This window comes from Neomonachus schauinslandi, chromosome 4 (assembly GCF_002201575.2).
Source record: "Neomonachus schauinslandi chromosome 4, ASM220157v2, whole genome shotgun sequence".
In the NCBI taxonomy this organism is placed as follows: domain Eukaryota; kingdom Metazoa; phylum Chordata; class Mammalia; order Carnivora; family Phocidae; genus Neomonachus; species Neomonachus schauinslandi.
The window spans coordinates 167,712,013-167,726,240 of NC_058406.1; the positions used below are offsets into that span (position 1 = coordinate 167,712,013).

At 37.8% G+C, this 14,228-nt stretch overlaps 1 protein-coding gene across 1 annotated transcript in view; it reads left to right on the forward strand.

Moving 5' to 3' along the window:
* Positions 1-559: 559 nt before the first annotated feature.
* The window catches only part of COLEC10 (collectin subfamily member 10), a 36,237-nt gene continuing 22,568 nt past the window's right edge, over positions 560-14,228 (forward strand). Inside the window, exon 1 of the mRNA XM_021688591.1 lies at positions 560-782. Within this exon, the coding sequence (XP_021544266.1) occupies positions 635-782 (148 nt within the window). The 5' untranslated portion in view covers positions 560-634. The remainder of the gene's footprint in view (positions 783-14,228) is intronic.

Genomic DNA, 14,228 nt, shown 5'->3' on the forward strand with positions numbered 1-14,228 from the left:
CAGAAAGACAATTACTAGATCAAGGCTATAAACATTTTTAATATTCTTGATACTTATTGCCAAATTGCTTTGCAGAAAAGCTGGTGTTCCTTCCTTTGGAGTTTAATCCCAAGACGGTTCTTTATAACAAGAGAAGGAAATAAGGTCATGAAGAGCAGTGGGAGTGCTAGCATTCAGTTGCCACAAACAATTAATGAATATTTCCTTACAAAAAAGCTCAAAGCCCTGCATAGTGTATCCATAACATGCAGGTAATTCAAGCAATCTCTGGCTCCATCTTTCTGGAACTCAACATAAAAATGCAATGTGGGATATTAAATTGTCAGCTCATGTGCTGAGGAGAAGTCATCTCTATCCTCTCCATTCTCTGGGTTGTTTCTTCTCGAGTGTTTAGTTCAGAGATAATTTTCAGTAAACTGTTGTCACTTGAAAATAAACAGTCTGGACAATGTACGGTCCATTCAGAATACTGAGAAAATAAACAACCTAGGATAAGCTCCCTGCTTGTCTTTGGAGCCCTTTTTGGAATGTGTCCTCCAGATACTTTACTTTCTACCCTAAAGCAGAAGTTTTATTTAAAATAAAGCTACTTCTTTGGCACTTCTGGGCAATCCTTTTTTGAAGAACCACAGCAATGAGTGGCTTTGGAGCCCTACTTCGAAGAAACCAGTCCATCCTTCTGGTGCTCTTTCTTTTGCAAATTCAAAGTCTGGGTTTGGACATGGATAGCCGTCCTACCACTGAAGTTTGTGCTACACACACAATTGCACCAGGACCCAAAGGTGAGGAAAGAAAAACAAAATGTTCATATATAGTAAGTGAACTCTCTTCCCTCCTCCCTCAACCCTACTGTAACTCTCAATGACTTTCTCTTCTCCTTAGTGTGCGCCTTCCTTCTTTTCCTTCTATTTTGGAAAACCAGTGGCCTGTTATTTTTGTAAAAACCTTCCCTGATGCTAGGTAAGAGCATGTTGGGAGGGGGTGGACCTCACCCAGGGCACGGGAAAATTCCCTCCTCCATGCTGTTCTAGGGGGAAGGTACACAAGCCAAGACGTTAGTCTTTCAGGAATGCTTTCCTTAGGACCCTCTCTATTCTTTGGCTCTTTTTATTCCAACGCCTTTCTCAGCACTGATTTTGGTAAAGTTACCAGGCAAAAGCTATGTAAGGAGAAAATTAAATCTTCTGAATATTTCATTCAATGAGTGGGCTTCCTGTGAAGAAGAAAATTTTTGTCGAGGATGCAGGTAGTATATAAATGAAATTTCTTTATTGAAAGTGGAGTCTTTGGGGCCAAGTGCCTTCAGCTGAAGGGTGATAGACTATTGCAGAATTTTTTCAAGTAGAGCCAAGGTCTAAATGTGCTTCAAGCAACTGGTTGATAAAAAATGCTGTGGTTTTCCTGGTTTTAGTTCTGACCCTTTTGTTCTGGAAGTGGTCACTGCAGTGCAAATTGGTGCTCCCTTATTAGTAATTCATGCTATGTTTCTCCAGGCTATAGGGTGGAAGAATTGCAGCTGCTTAAAATTTTAAATAGAAAAAAAGGGTCTTTCAGAAAAAGCAGAAATACATCGCCCTATGCTTGTCAGTTATTTAAATGTGTATTGCTTAAAGTGCATTTTTCTTAATCAGTGAATTAATTTCCTCCTAAGATTGCAATCCAAGCTTTAACCTTTGATATCATAAAATAAATGCAGGGAGGAAAAATGAGACCTCGGGGCTTCCAAATAATTTCTTGGGTGAATAAATGAATAATGTGAGGGCAAATGTTCAGAAAAGAAAGTTTTGATTAGAATTAAAAGTATTTACTTAGAACTATTACTGGACTTTCCAATATTGTACAAGGAACTTTTGTGTTATTCCTGAGGTATCATGGAAAATGCTGAAAATTAAAGTTTTCCTTGTCCCTGCAAATGGGAGTGTCCATTTGAGAATAGCACCGTTAATTTTCCTTGCAGAGAAACTACAACTTTCAAGCTAGAGGAAGAATGGACAAAGTGTTGTCAAAATAACATCCCAAATATCATGCATTCCAGTACAACAATTCTATTTATTCCAATTCAGCCAACATATATCAAATACCTATTAAGTGCCAAGCATTATTTTAGGCATAAGAGATGCATTAAATAACATATATTAGTGTCATGAGCAGTAGAGAAAGAAAAAATTTAGGAAGGAGGAGTGGGCAATTAATTTTTATTGGATACCAACAGCCTGTTCATCATGGTCTTCCTACCCTCATTTCTTAATGCAAAACATCCCCCTTCCCACTAGAAACCTTGCTAAGATTTCAAACAATGTAAATCTTTCATTCTTTTCCTGAGCTTGTGTCATCTAGAACCCTAGGGGTTCCAGAACAAAGTCTGCTAGGAACCTGGTATGATTTTTTCTTCCCCCAGAGTCTGAGGACTTTGCATCAAAATGAATTCTAAGTTCCTTTCTTATTAAAAATATTCCACAAGTCTGGAACAGAATGTACTGAATACCTCCTACATCTCAGGCCTCATGTTCAGTGCTAAAGGTTTCAAATTAAAGCCCTTGTCCTAGAACATGTCTACATTTCAAGCTTTGTATTAGATGGTAAACTCTTGGACTCAGGGCTCAGTTAACTTGGTTTTTTCTTTGCAAATTGCCTGTATTCATGCATATGGAGCACCATGCCTGTGCTCATCACCGACTCTCTGCCACCCTAGGCATTGGATGTTGTGCCTACAAATGAAAAACAAGACTTAGTCTTCGTCTTCTCTCAAGATATAAACTGCCATCTACCCTACCTCATTCCTTCATGAACATGGTAATAGCACCTCCCTACCCTTGAACAAGGCAGATTTGCATATTTATTTCTAAAAAAATACTAATAATAAAGAAAAGGGGGAAAAAAAGCTTGATGGCTAAGGAAATATTTAAAGGATGGAATTATTGCTTCTGTTTAATATATTTTTCCTAAGAGCAGGCTGGTGTGTATTTTTCTCCATGGCTAATCATGTCAATACCATAGTTACCAGCACTGTGCTCAGAAACTTCTAGGAGCTCTGAGAAACAATAAAAGGAGTTTTCCCTAAATTCATTTGGGAGACTGAGAACTAAATAAACTATTTAGAGTTGCAGGTGGAAAACAAGTAATGTTAACCAGTCATATAATATGTTGTCCAATACAGACTCACCATTTTCTTACTGCATTATTTCCTAAGCATGACTTGGTGGTAAGAAGGATATGGAATTAAATCTGTTTTGATCTTCAGTATGCTATTACATCTATTTATGCTTTAGTTTCTTTATTTGCAAAGTGAGCTTCATTAGAGAACTGTTTTAAGAATAATATAAGCTAACAAATATAAACTTTAAGCCGTGTAGACAGTATAAATAGATAATTAAATTCTATTTGTCTTTCCTTCCTCTCCCTATTTATCTGTCTGCTAACAATTTTGGGAATAAGCAATGTTCCAATTATCAAAACTTCTTTGTTGAAAACCATCTTTATTTTTCTCTCTATGCCTTAAATTTATTATTTTATGCTGTTCAGTAGAAAATGTTCCCTTTCCCACCTGTGTCGTTTCTTGAAACTATTCGTGTACAATTCTGACCTCTAGTGGTTTCCCTTGAGAACAGCAGTGGCAAGAAATTTTAACAAGAAATGTAAGAGCAATAAGAAATATTTGAGTGATGATTCACAATTTCCAAAGTATTTTCAAGTAGATTATCTTGTTTAATTTTCATAATTGCCCTATGTGGTAGCAATTACTTTAAACTTAAAAGATAAGGAAACAATGTCAACAAGGCCAAGTGAAACCCTTAAGGTCTCTCACATACTTACAGAACAGATAAGCAATTTGAAAAGCCCTGGCCTTCTGGCTCTGGGTCCAGTGCCATTCCATGACACCCACTGGCTTCTATTAGAATCAGGTTTGAGAATATAGTCCACTGACCCCTATGTGATAAGAAATGGATGCGACGATGCCTGAGAACATGGCATTCATGCCACCTCACAGCTCAACATTGTACTGGATACTGAAATATGCTGAAAGTAATGATATGCCTTCTTTTTGATAATCAACTCCATTACTTCATTAGTTTGCTTGGAAATTAAAGATATTTTGCCTTATTGCTTATGCTGGCTTCCGTTAACCTTTTTGTTTAGGAGCTTTTTTTTCAATGACTTTTGTGTGTGTGGCCTAAAAGTTGCTTTGCATTCCATCTGGCTTCTCCCTACTTCTCCCACATCAAACTGCTTTTCCACTTGTAGTCTGATTCAGGCATCCCTGCTTTGTCTCTCATTCCTGGCCCAGGATCTTTGTATTTGATGCTCCTTCTGTCTGGCCTAAACTTAGCCCAGCCCAGATCTTCCTTCCCAAGGATCGTTCCTTCTCCTCATTTAGGTTTTAGCTCAAATGCCATTTGCACAGTAGGCCCTACCGGATACCCCCTCACTCTCTGGATCCTAGCTATATCGAGTTATTTCCAGGAATCTTTTCAGCCTCCAGTGCAAACAAGCTTCTCATGACTTCCCCAAACAGATGGCCAGATATGCCCAGGAATGTCTGGATCACTTTCACAGCCAATTTGGAAGTCTCACGACCTGTAATGTAACTATCAGAGGTAACTTGGTTTAATTCCATTTATTTTTGCATTTGTTAAAGCTGAAGCCCAGAGAGTTAAGATTACTTGTTCTAAGTCATACAGAGATTAACTGGCAGCAGGACTAGAATTGGAACTCCTGTTCTAATCACCAGGCCAGTCATTGTTCCATTCTGCCAGGTTGTATCATCACCCTCACATTTCATCAGTCTCATTAAGCATGAAATGATCCTTCCTTTAGCTTTCTAAATTAACATTAGAAAAGGAGTTCTGTGAGGTCAATGCATAAACATCATACGGAATTGTTTTAGCTCGGTCACCTTGATATAAATTAAGTTGCTAATTTCTTTCTGGTGGCTTTATCAGAGAGGTTAAGCAAGTAGGTATTTTCCCAAGACCTTTATATTAACTATATTAATTCACTATATTCTTTCATTGAGAGTTTTAATATGTATTTTATGCATAAAGACAGACCGAAATTTTAAGTGGCTCGGCCAGGGTGTTCCAAACCATTTTTTCCTCTCCTTTTCCCTTTGGGTAGATGCCAAGAAAGCATCTCAAGGTTAGACCAGAAAGGGAAGAGTAAAACTCCAGGCAATCAAGGTGTGAGCAAAGATGATTCAGGAGATATGATGATAACGTTAAAAAACATTTAGCTTGTTTCATTTTAATAAGCATGTATCCTTTCCCCAGGCTTCCCCTTTCCTCAACTCCCTTGCACAATAACTTGGCTATCCATCTATCACCTCTAGGGCCATGGTAGTAGTAGGTACTTGCATGTTGGCAAAGATCATGGACTTTGAATTTGAGCTCTGCCACTTACTGTCTTTGAGACCTTAAGCCTCAGTGTTTTCATTCTTTAAATAGAGATAATGTTATTGTCCATCTCAAATGCTTAATTTGAAAATTAAAACATGTGTAGCATATAGCTTAGCTATCCTCATTTTTCCCATCAGCTTCCATTTTCCATTACCATAAGCTCCCTCTCTCCCCACATCCCTAATGAAAGGCTCACAGATTGTAAAGTTGGCTCCTTAAATAGAAATCCATCAGGGAAACGCCACCACCTTCTGCTCCTTGCTGCAATTTCCTTTCTATTGCACTACCCCTGCAAAGTCAACTCTTGTCAGTACTTCACTTGAGATCACCCTTTCTCTTCACTCACGTTGCCTTCTTTCCCTTGTTCTCCAACTGAGTCTGGTGTTCTTGATCAATTAAGTAGGAATAACAATAGTGTAAATACCCCTAGGGATGTAATGGGATTAAATGAGCTAAAACTCACAAAACCAAACCTCAGTTTTCTTTTCAGCAATAAAAGATTGGATGATAAGTGTGACTACCTTAAGGGGTCTTGGTGAGGAGAAACGAGTTAAGCCACACAAAGCACTTAGTACTGTCCCTGACATATTGCCAAGGACCCTTTAAATATTCGAAAACCATGGATTAGCAAAACTCAAGAGAAAATGAGAATGTTTTTCCTGCTTTCTGGTCTTTTTTCGTCCTTTAGGGAATATTTTCCTGTGCCCCAGGCAGGCAGTTTTGTTGGCCTTGGGTCACCGACCATACATGTAGGCCAGATACAACTTAAGTCTCTCACTCTTTATTTGTGTTTATGAAATTCTACGTCTGTTAGAAATGGTGTTGTTTAGCCTTTTCACATATTTTCTGGATATTCTGATCCATAAGCAGTCTTGTCTGGTTTTTGCACCACATATTTGATCTGTAATATTCTATAATTTTACAAAACTATTTAAATTATATTCTAGAACATTCTCTGCTCTTTTATAAATTATAATTATAAGTATGTGCAGTAAAAATCTGACACTCAGAGACTCAACTGAAGTCGCATCTAAAGAATTTAATTGTTTTCAAATTATTTACTGTGATTGGTCTTGACTTGAAAACTCTAGAACCATTATTTCAGATCTCTTGTGGCCCCTTGAGAATACTTTTATCTGTTAAACAAATTATATGAGTATGAGTCTTTAGAATTTACCAAGGATTTATCAATTATTTTTCTTTAGTTCCACTGACATACTCTAGGAATCATTATCCCTACTTAAAGAGAGGGATAAATAAATAAAGGAAGGAAGCAAGGAAAGAAGGAAGGAACGAATGAACGAACGAACGAACTAAAGCCTGTGCCTGTGACTCTTCTGAGGGTCATTTGTTTGACATCAGCCAGGGATGAGTGTATGTGCAAGACATTACAGTATGGAGTGCAGTCAAAAATAGTTTAAATGATGTTGTTCTGCCTTGCTTGAGATGAACAAAAATCTAGAAAAGGATTTTGACGTTCAGAGCCAAAGTACCCTCCCCTTAGACCACATGCTGAGTGTCCAAAGAGGCCCTTATGTCCAAAGGGAGCTTGGGAGATGGAGAAATGTCACAAGTGTAACAATATGCTGCAGACCAAAGTGAAAGTCTCCAAAGAGAAGGAGGGACTTGGATATATTACAAAGGAAGGTCTCTAGAATGGATTTATCCTAGCATTTGAAGAGCAAGGCTAGACCATGCCACCAGTGATCTTGGGGCAAACTACTAACCCATAGACACAAACCAAATACACTGAAATAATGCTCACATGGAGTGTACAAAGGCAAGGGATATGACCTTTTTTCTTAGCTTAGAGGACCCTGAAGGGAGGCAATATCATGTTGATATTATTCTAAGGTGACCCAACCATGCTGTGGAACTTTCTCCTGATCCCTCATCCTGTTTCTCTAACATTGTAGCTCTGCACAGATGAGGGTATGCAAAATTAAAATGCTCAGCATTCATTGATGCCAGGGTATTCCTGCACCTGCCTACAAGGCTTTACCACTGAGAACCGAATCACCCAAAATGCATCATTTTACTGCCTGTTTTCCTGTATTTCTTCCTATCTTACTCTTTGGAATTAGAAATATGGGTGGATATGGGAGGTTAGGGCACAGTACTCTGCCATGTTGAAATGCATCACTAATGCAACAAATTTATTGACTTAATTTGCAGGTCAGTGGAGACTTACTCTTAGAACAGGGGTGTCCAAAGGAGGAGAAACTAAGTGTTATTCTACCTCAATCTTTTAATAAGGTGGAGCACAGAATGTTTTCCCTATTCTAGCTCCAATGGCTTCATTGTAAATGGAAACTTACTGCACTTTGTTAACCTAATTTTCATTATACCTTGGGTTTTCTTTCTTCTTCTTTTTTTCTGGTTTTGGTTTTCACAGCTACTCTGTAGAAGTTTTAAAATTGTATCAGGTCTGACTAGCCAAATGGTAGTTTAAAGCAGAAGAGTCAATGGAAGTCTGAGTAGGAGAATGAAGCAACTTAGATATTTTTTTAGGTAGACAAATCTCTTGGCAGGGCTGAAGATAGGCTGAAGGACTGAAAGGATGTGAGAAGATCCTGGTGGGACATGAACTAAAAATGAGAGATGAATCAGGGCTGTTGGGATAGGGAGAAAGAGGGGAGATTAGAGAGAGATTTCAGAAGCAAAACTGGCAGATGATAATGAGTTCTAAACAGTTTGAGCTGCCTTTGGACATCCATATGGAAAAGTCCAGTAAGCAGTTGAAAATAGAGGTCATAAATATTTTTTAGGCATTTCTTCTCTACAAAAACAAATCACACTATTTGTCTTGACTCATGGTTTTTGTAACTTGTTTCATTTAGTGGAATCATCAGGGAGGACACTGTCATTCTCACAGATGGGTGGGGTGTCCATGGGTTGGGATGTTGGGATATAATCGCATAGCTATTACTTACAATGCTATTCTTTTTCTTTACATTAGCTTCTGCCCCACTTTGTACTGAAAGGAATTTTAGACAGAATATTGTGTGTTACATCTACAGAGTGCTGTAAATGTTTCAATGCCAGATGCACAAATCTCTGGAAGCAAAAATACACATCAGCCAGGGAGTTGCAAATCTGCACAGCCAAGGTATGGGCTAAAGAGGCATTGCCTGCCCTTGGCCTCTTCTTTGTATCCCTCTAATTTCTAGTGGCTAGAAATTCTGGGTGACCTAGTGGATGATACTATCATATCATAAATTTCTCGAGCGCTCACTGCATTCCAGACACCGTTTGACCCTTCATATGCATTAGCACATTTACTCCTCTCAAAAACACTGTGAGGGAGATATTTCAATATTCTGGTTTACTAGTGAGGAAACTTCGACTTAGAGAACTTAAGTGGGTTGCCAGTGATGGAACCAGGACTTGAACTAAGCCCTCAGATCCCAGATCTTCCGCTCTTAACTACTGCCAAATAAAAATGTATTGCAGAAGCATGCCACTTTGTCCTGGATGGATGGGATTCCTCCTTGCATTTGTTTCTACTGACTTGGCTGTGAATGCATTTTAATAATGAATGATATGTGCAGGAGGAAGAAAACCTGCCCAACAAAACTTAATATTGTATTTTTCATTAAGTACAATGTTAGTTGTTTTCTTTTTTTTTTAATTTTTTTTATTCTTATGTTAATCCCCATACATTACATCATTAGTTTTAGATGAAGTGTTCCATGATTCATTGTTTGTGCATAACACCCAGTGCTCCATGCAGAATGTGCCCTCCTCAATACCCACCACCAGGCTAACCCAACCGCCCACCCCCCTCCCCTCTAGAACCCTGTTTGTTTTTCAGAGTCCATCGTCTCTCATGGTTCGTCTACCCCTCCGATTTCCCCGCTTCATTCTTCCCCTCCCGCTACCTTCTTCTTCTTTTTTTTTTTTTTTTCCTTAACATATATTGCATTATTTGTTTCAGAGGTACAGATCTGAGATTCAACATTCTTGCACAATTCACAGCGCTTACCAGAGCACATACCCTCCCCAGTGTCTATCACCCAGTCACCCCATCCCTCCCACCCCACCCCCCACTCCAGCAACCCTCAATTTGTTTCCTGCAATTAAGAATTCCTCATATCAGTGAGATCATATGATACATGTCTTTCTCTGTTTGACTTATTTCACTCAACATAATACCCTCCAGTTCCATCCACGTCGTTGCAAAGGGCAAGATCTGATTCCTTTTGATGGCTGCATAATATTCCATTGTATATATATACCACATCTTCTTTATCCATTCATCTGTCGATGGACATCTTGGCTCTTTCCACAGTTTGGCTATTGTGGACATTGCTGCTATAAACATCGGGGTGCACGTACCCCTTCGGATCCCTACTTTTGTATCTTTGGGGTAAATACCCAGTAGTGCAATTGCTGGATCATATGGTAGCTCTATTTTCAACTTTTTGAGGAACCTCCATACAGTTTTCCAGAGTGGCTGCACCAGCTTGCATCCCCACCAACAGTGTAGGAGGGTTCCCCTTTCTCCACATCCCCGCCAACATCTGTCGTTTCCTGACTTGTTAATTTGAGCCATTCTGACTGGTGTGAGGTGGTATCTCATTGAGGTTTTGATTTGGATTTCCCTGATGCCGAGTGATATTGAGCACTTTTTCATGTGTCTGTTGGCCATTTGGATGTCTTCTTTGGAAAAATGTCTGTTCATGTCTTCTGCCCATTTCTTGATTGGATTCTTTGTTCTTTGGGTGTTGAGTTTGATGAGTTCTTTATAGATTTTGGATACTAGCCCTTTATCTGATATGTCATTTGCAAATATCTTCTCCCATTCTGTTGGTTGTCTTTTGGTTTTGTTGACTGTTTCCTTTGCTTTGCAAAAGCTTTTTATCTTGATGAAGTCCCAATAGTTCATTTTTGCCCTTGCTTCCCTTGCCTTTCACGATGTTTCTAGGAAGAAGTTGCTTCGGCTGAGGTTGAAAAGGTTGCTGCCCGTGTTCTCCTTTAGGATTTTGATGGACTCCTGTCTCACATTGAGGTCTTTCAACCATTTGGAGTCTATTTTTGTGTGTGGTGTAAGGAAATGGTCCAGTTTCATTCTTCTGCATGTGGCTGTCCAATTTTCCCAACACCATTTGTTGAAGAGACTGTCTTTATTCCATTGGGCATTCTTTCCTGCTTTGTCAAAGATGAGTTGACCATAGAGTTGCGGGTCCATTTCTGGGCTCTCTATTCTGTTCCATTGATCTATGTGTCTGTTTTTGTGCCAGTACCATGTCTTGATGATGACAGCTTTGTAATAGAGCTGGAAGTCCGGAATTGTGATGCCGCCAGCTTTGCTTTTCTTTTTCAACATTCCTCTGGCTATTCGGGGTCTTTTCTGGTTCCATACAAATTTTAGGATTATTTGTTCCATTTCTTTGAAAAAAGTGGATGGTATTTTGATGGGGATTGCATTGAATGTGTAGATTGCTCTAGGTAGCATTGACATCTTCACAATATTTGTTCTTCCAATCCATGAGCATGGAACGTTTTTCCATTTCTTTGTGTCTTCCTCAATTTCTTTCATGAGTATTTTATAGTTTTCTGAGTACAGATCCTTTGTCTCTTTGGTTAGATTTATTCCTAGGTATCTTATGGTTTTGGGTACAATTGTAAATGGGATCGACTCCTTAATTTCTCTTTCTTCTGTCTTGTTGTTGGTGTATAGGAATGCCACTGACTTCTGTGCATTGATTTTATATCCTGCCACTTTACTGAATTCCTGTATGAGTTCTAGCAGTTTTGGGGTGGAGTCTTTGGGGTTTTCCACATAAAGTATCATATCATCTGCAAAGAGTGAGAGTTTGACTTCTTCTTTGCCAATTTGGATGCCTTTGATTTCTTTTTGTTGTCTGATTGCTGTGGCTAGGACTTCCAATACTATGTTGAATAGCAGTGGTGATAGTGGACATCCCTGCCGCGTTCCTGACCTTAGGGGGAAAGCTCTCAGTTTTTCCCCATTGAGAATGATATTCGCTGTAGGTTTTTCATAGATGGCTTTTATGATATTGAGGTATGTACCCTCTATTCCTATACTCTGAAGAGTTTTGATCAAGAAAGGATGCTGTACTTTGTCAAATGCTTTTTCTGCATCTATTGAGAGGATCATATGATTCTTGTTCTTTCTTTTGTTAATGTATTGTATCACATTGATTGATTTGCGGATGTTGAACCAACCTTGCAGCCCAGGGATGAATCCCACTTGGTCATGGTGAATAATCCTTTTAATGTACTGTTGGATCCTATTGGCTAGTATTTTGGTGAGAATTTTTGCATCCATGTTCATCAGGGATATTGGTCTGTAATTCTCCTTTTTGATGGGGTCTTTGTCTGGTTTTGGGATCAGTTGTTTTCTTTTTTTCTCCCTGTTACTCGGACATGCAATGACTACAAAAAACTTGCAGGTTCCAGGTAGTAATTCTTCTTAAACCAAATAAACCTGGAAACAAAGAAGAGGTGCTTTATAATTCAAGTAGGAAACATTGCAGGATCCTTGAAATCCTCACTTTTTTTGCTAGGTTATACAGGAAATAGCTGAAGGGGGAATAAAGTTTATGGATCTCTGAGATTGATGGGGCACAATAAAGGGATTGGTTGACATCATGGTCATGCACATCAACAACCTGGGTTGGATCATAGGAAGCACCCAGTAAACATAGTTGTTATCAATATTGTCATTGATATTGTTATTAGATAAATTAATCACAATATATGTCCTTACATATTATATTTCCTTACATTGTTTAGAATATTAATATAGAAAAAGCATTTCTATTCTATTTCCTTATTTGATACATTATCTTATCATCTGAGGAGAGAGCCTATAGATGAATAAAAGCCAAATCTCCTTACCAGGGAGAAGAAAAAAGATCATCGATCTTTTCAAAATCTCACCTTGTTAGATGCCAACAACACACATGGTAATTTCCCATTCATAGTACTCATAACATTTATAAGACCTTGTTTGGTGTCTCCTTCCCACCAAACTTTTAGGCTTAGATCATGTCTAGTCTGAGACAGTGTTGTATGCCTAGGACTCAACACAGGACTTAGCAGCTGGTAGAAACTCAATAAATATTTGTTCAAGGAATGAATGAGTGAGTGAGCAAATTGTGAAGCTTTGAGCAGCTCTCGAGAACAGAGTATAAAATACCTGCCCTCAAAACAAGGAACTTGCACTCTAATTGAGTAGTTGACATTAATACAAAAAGTTAAATAACAGTGTGCTTTAAAATAATACTCTAAGGCAGTAATTAGAGAGTAGTAACAAGGAACCAGATGGTGAATTACCAAGGAAGTAATTCTATCAATAAATTCAGAGAATTTAGAATTTGAGACAAGACTAATAGGTAAAATTTACAAAAGAAGAGAAGATCCACAGTTTCTTTACATTATTTATGATTTATTTTTCAAATTGCAAGAGTATTTCATGCTTGTTGAAACACATAGCCTGTGTATTACGCTAAGCGAAATAAGTCATTCAGAGAAAGACAAATACCATATGATTTTACTCATATGTGGAATTTAAGAAACAAAACAGATGAACATAGGGGAAGGGAAAGAAAAATAAAATAAAATGAAAATAGAGAGGGAGGCAAACCATAAGAGACACTGAACTCCAGGAAACAAACTGAAGGTTCCGGGAGGGGAGGTGGGTAGGGGAATGGGGTAACTGGGTGATGGGCATTAAGGAGGGCACTTGACGTAATGAGCACTGGGTGTTATATGCAACTGACGAATCACTAAATTCTACCGCCGAAACTAATAATACAGTATATGCTAACTAAATTGAATTTAAATAAACAATTTAATTAAAAAATACCATGTAACATGTGTAAATATGTGCAGAATAAAAATGTGTAAAGAAAAAGCTAATGATTTCACTTTTCACTGTGACTCTTCCATTTTCCGAACCATTTCACCTATGTAACCATCATTAATAGCTTGGTATTAACATGTTTATCTATATTTTTTCTGTTTATTTATTTTTTCTTTTAAATGGGATCATATGCAAATGACTCTCCAAGAGACAGTCTTTATATAATATAACATGGAGATCACACCTTCTTCAGAGGTCTTTCTCGCACTCATTATTTTTGGCAACTGCACAATATTTCTGTTTCACGATGATGATACACTTTCAGATTGTTTATGGTTTTTGTTTTTGCCACTATAAACATTCTCATATATATAAATACACACACATGTATATACATGTATATATATTAGTTCTTATAGTTATTCTCATAAAATAGGTTCCCTAAGGTACAATGGAAGGTGTGGATTCTTTATTTTAATCCTTATTGACAGACTAGCTTCCAGAAATGCTGTAGCAATTCATGTTACCCCAAGCAATGACTGAGTGCTCTCTGCATCTATGGCATCTTCGAATGCTGTTAGTTTTTTAGATTATTACTAAATCTGATGGCAACATATGATAATAGACATTTCCATATTACTTTTCTGACTAATAGTGAGTATGGACATTGTTCATCTATCATTTATTGTTTATATTTTTAGATCATCTTTTTATTTCACTTATTGTCTTTTTGCAAAAGCTGTTCACATGTTAACAATATTAATCACCTTATATATGTCTTAGTGCTTGATTTTTTTCCTTGTTTGTCATATATTTGTTTATAAACTCTATATAGTTATGTGACTTCTTTTACCATATAAAAACTTTTAATTTCTCATATGGTCATATATGTCTTTCTTCTCTTTTATGACTTCTGCTTTTTTCCTCTGGAGAGATGAACTTCAAACAGAGAGAAAAGTCTTTCAATGGTGGCATGAATTGAAAGACCTTTTAATGAAAAA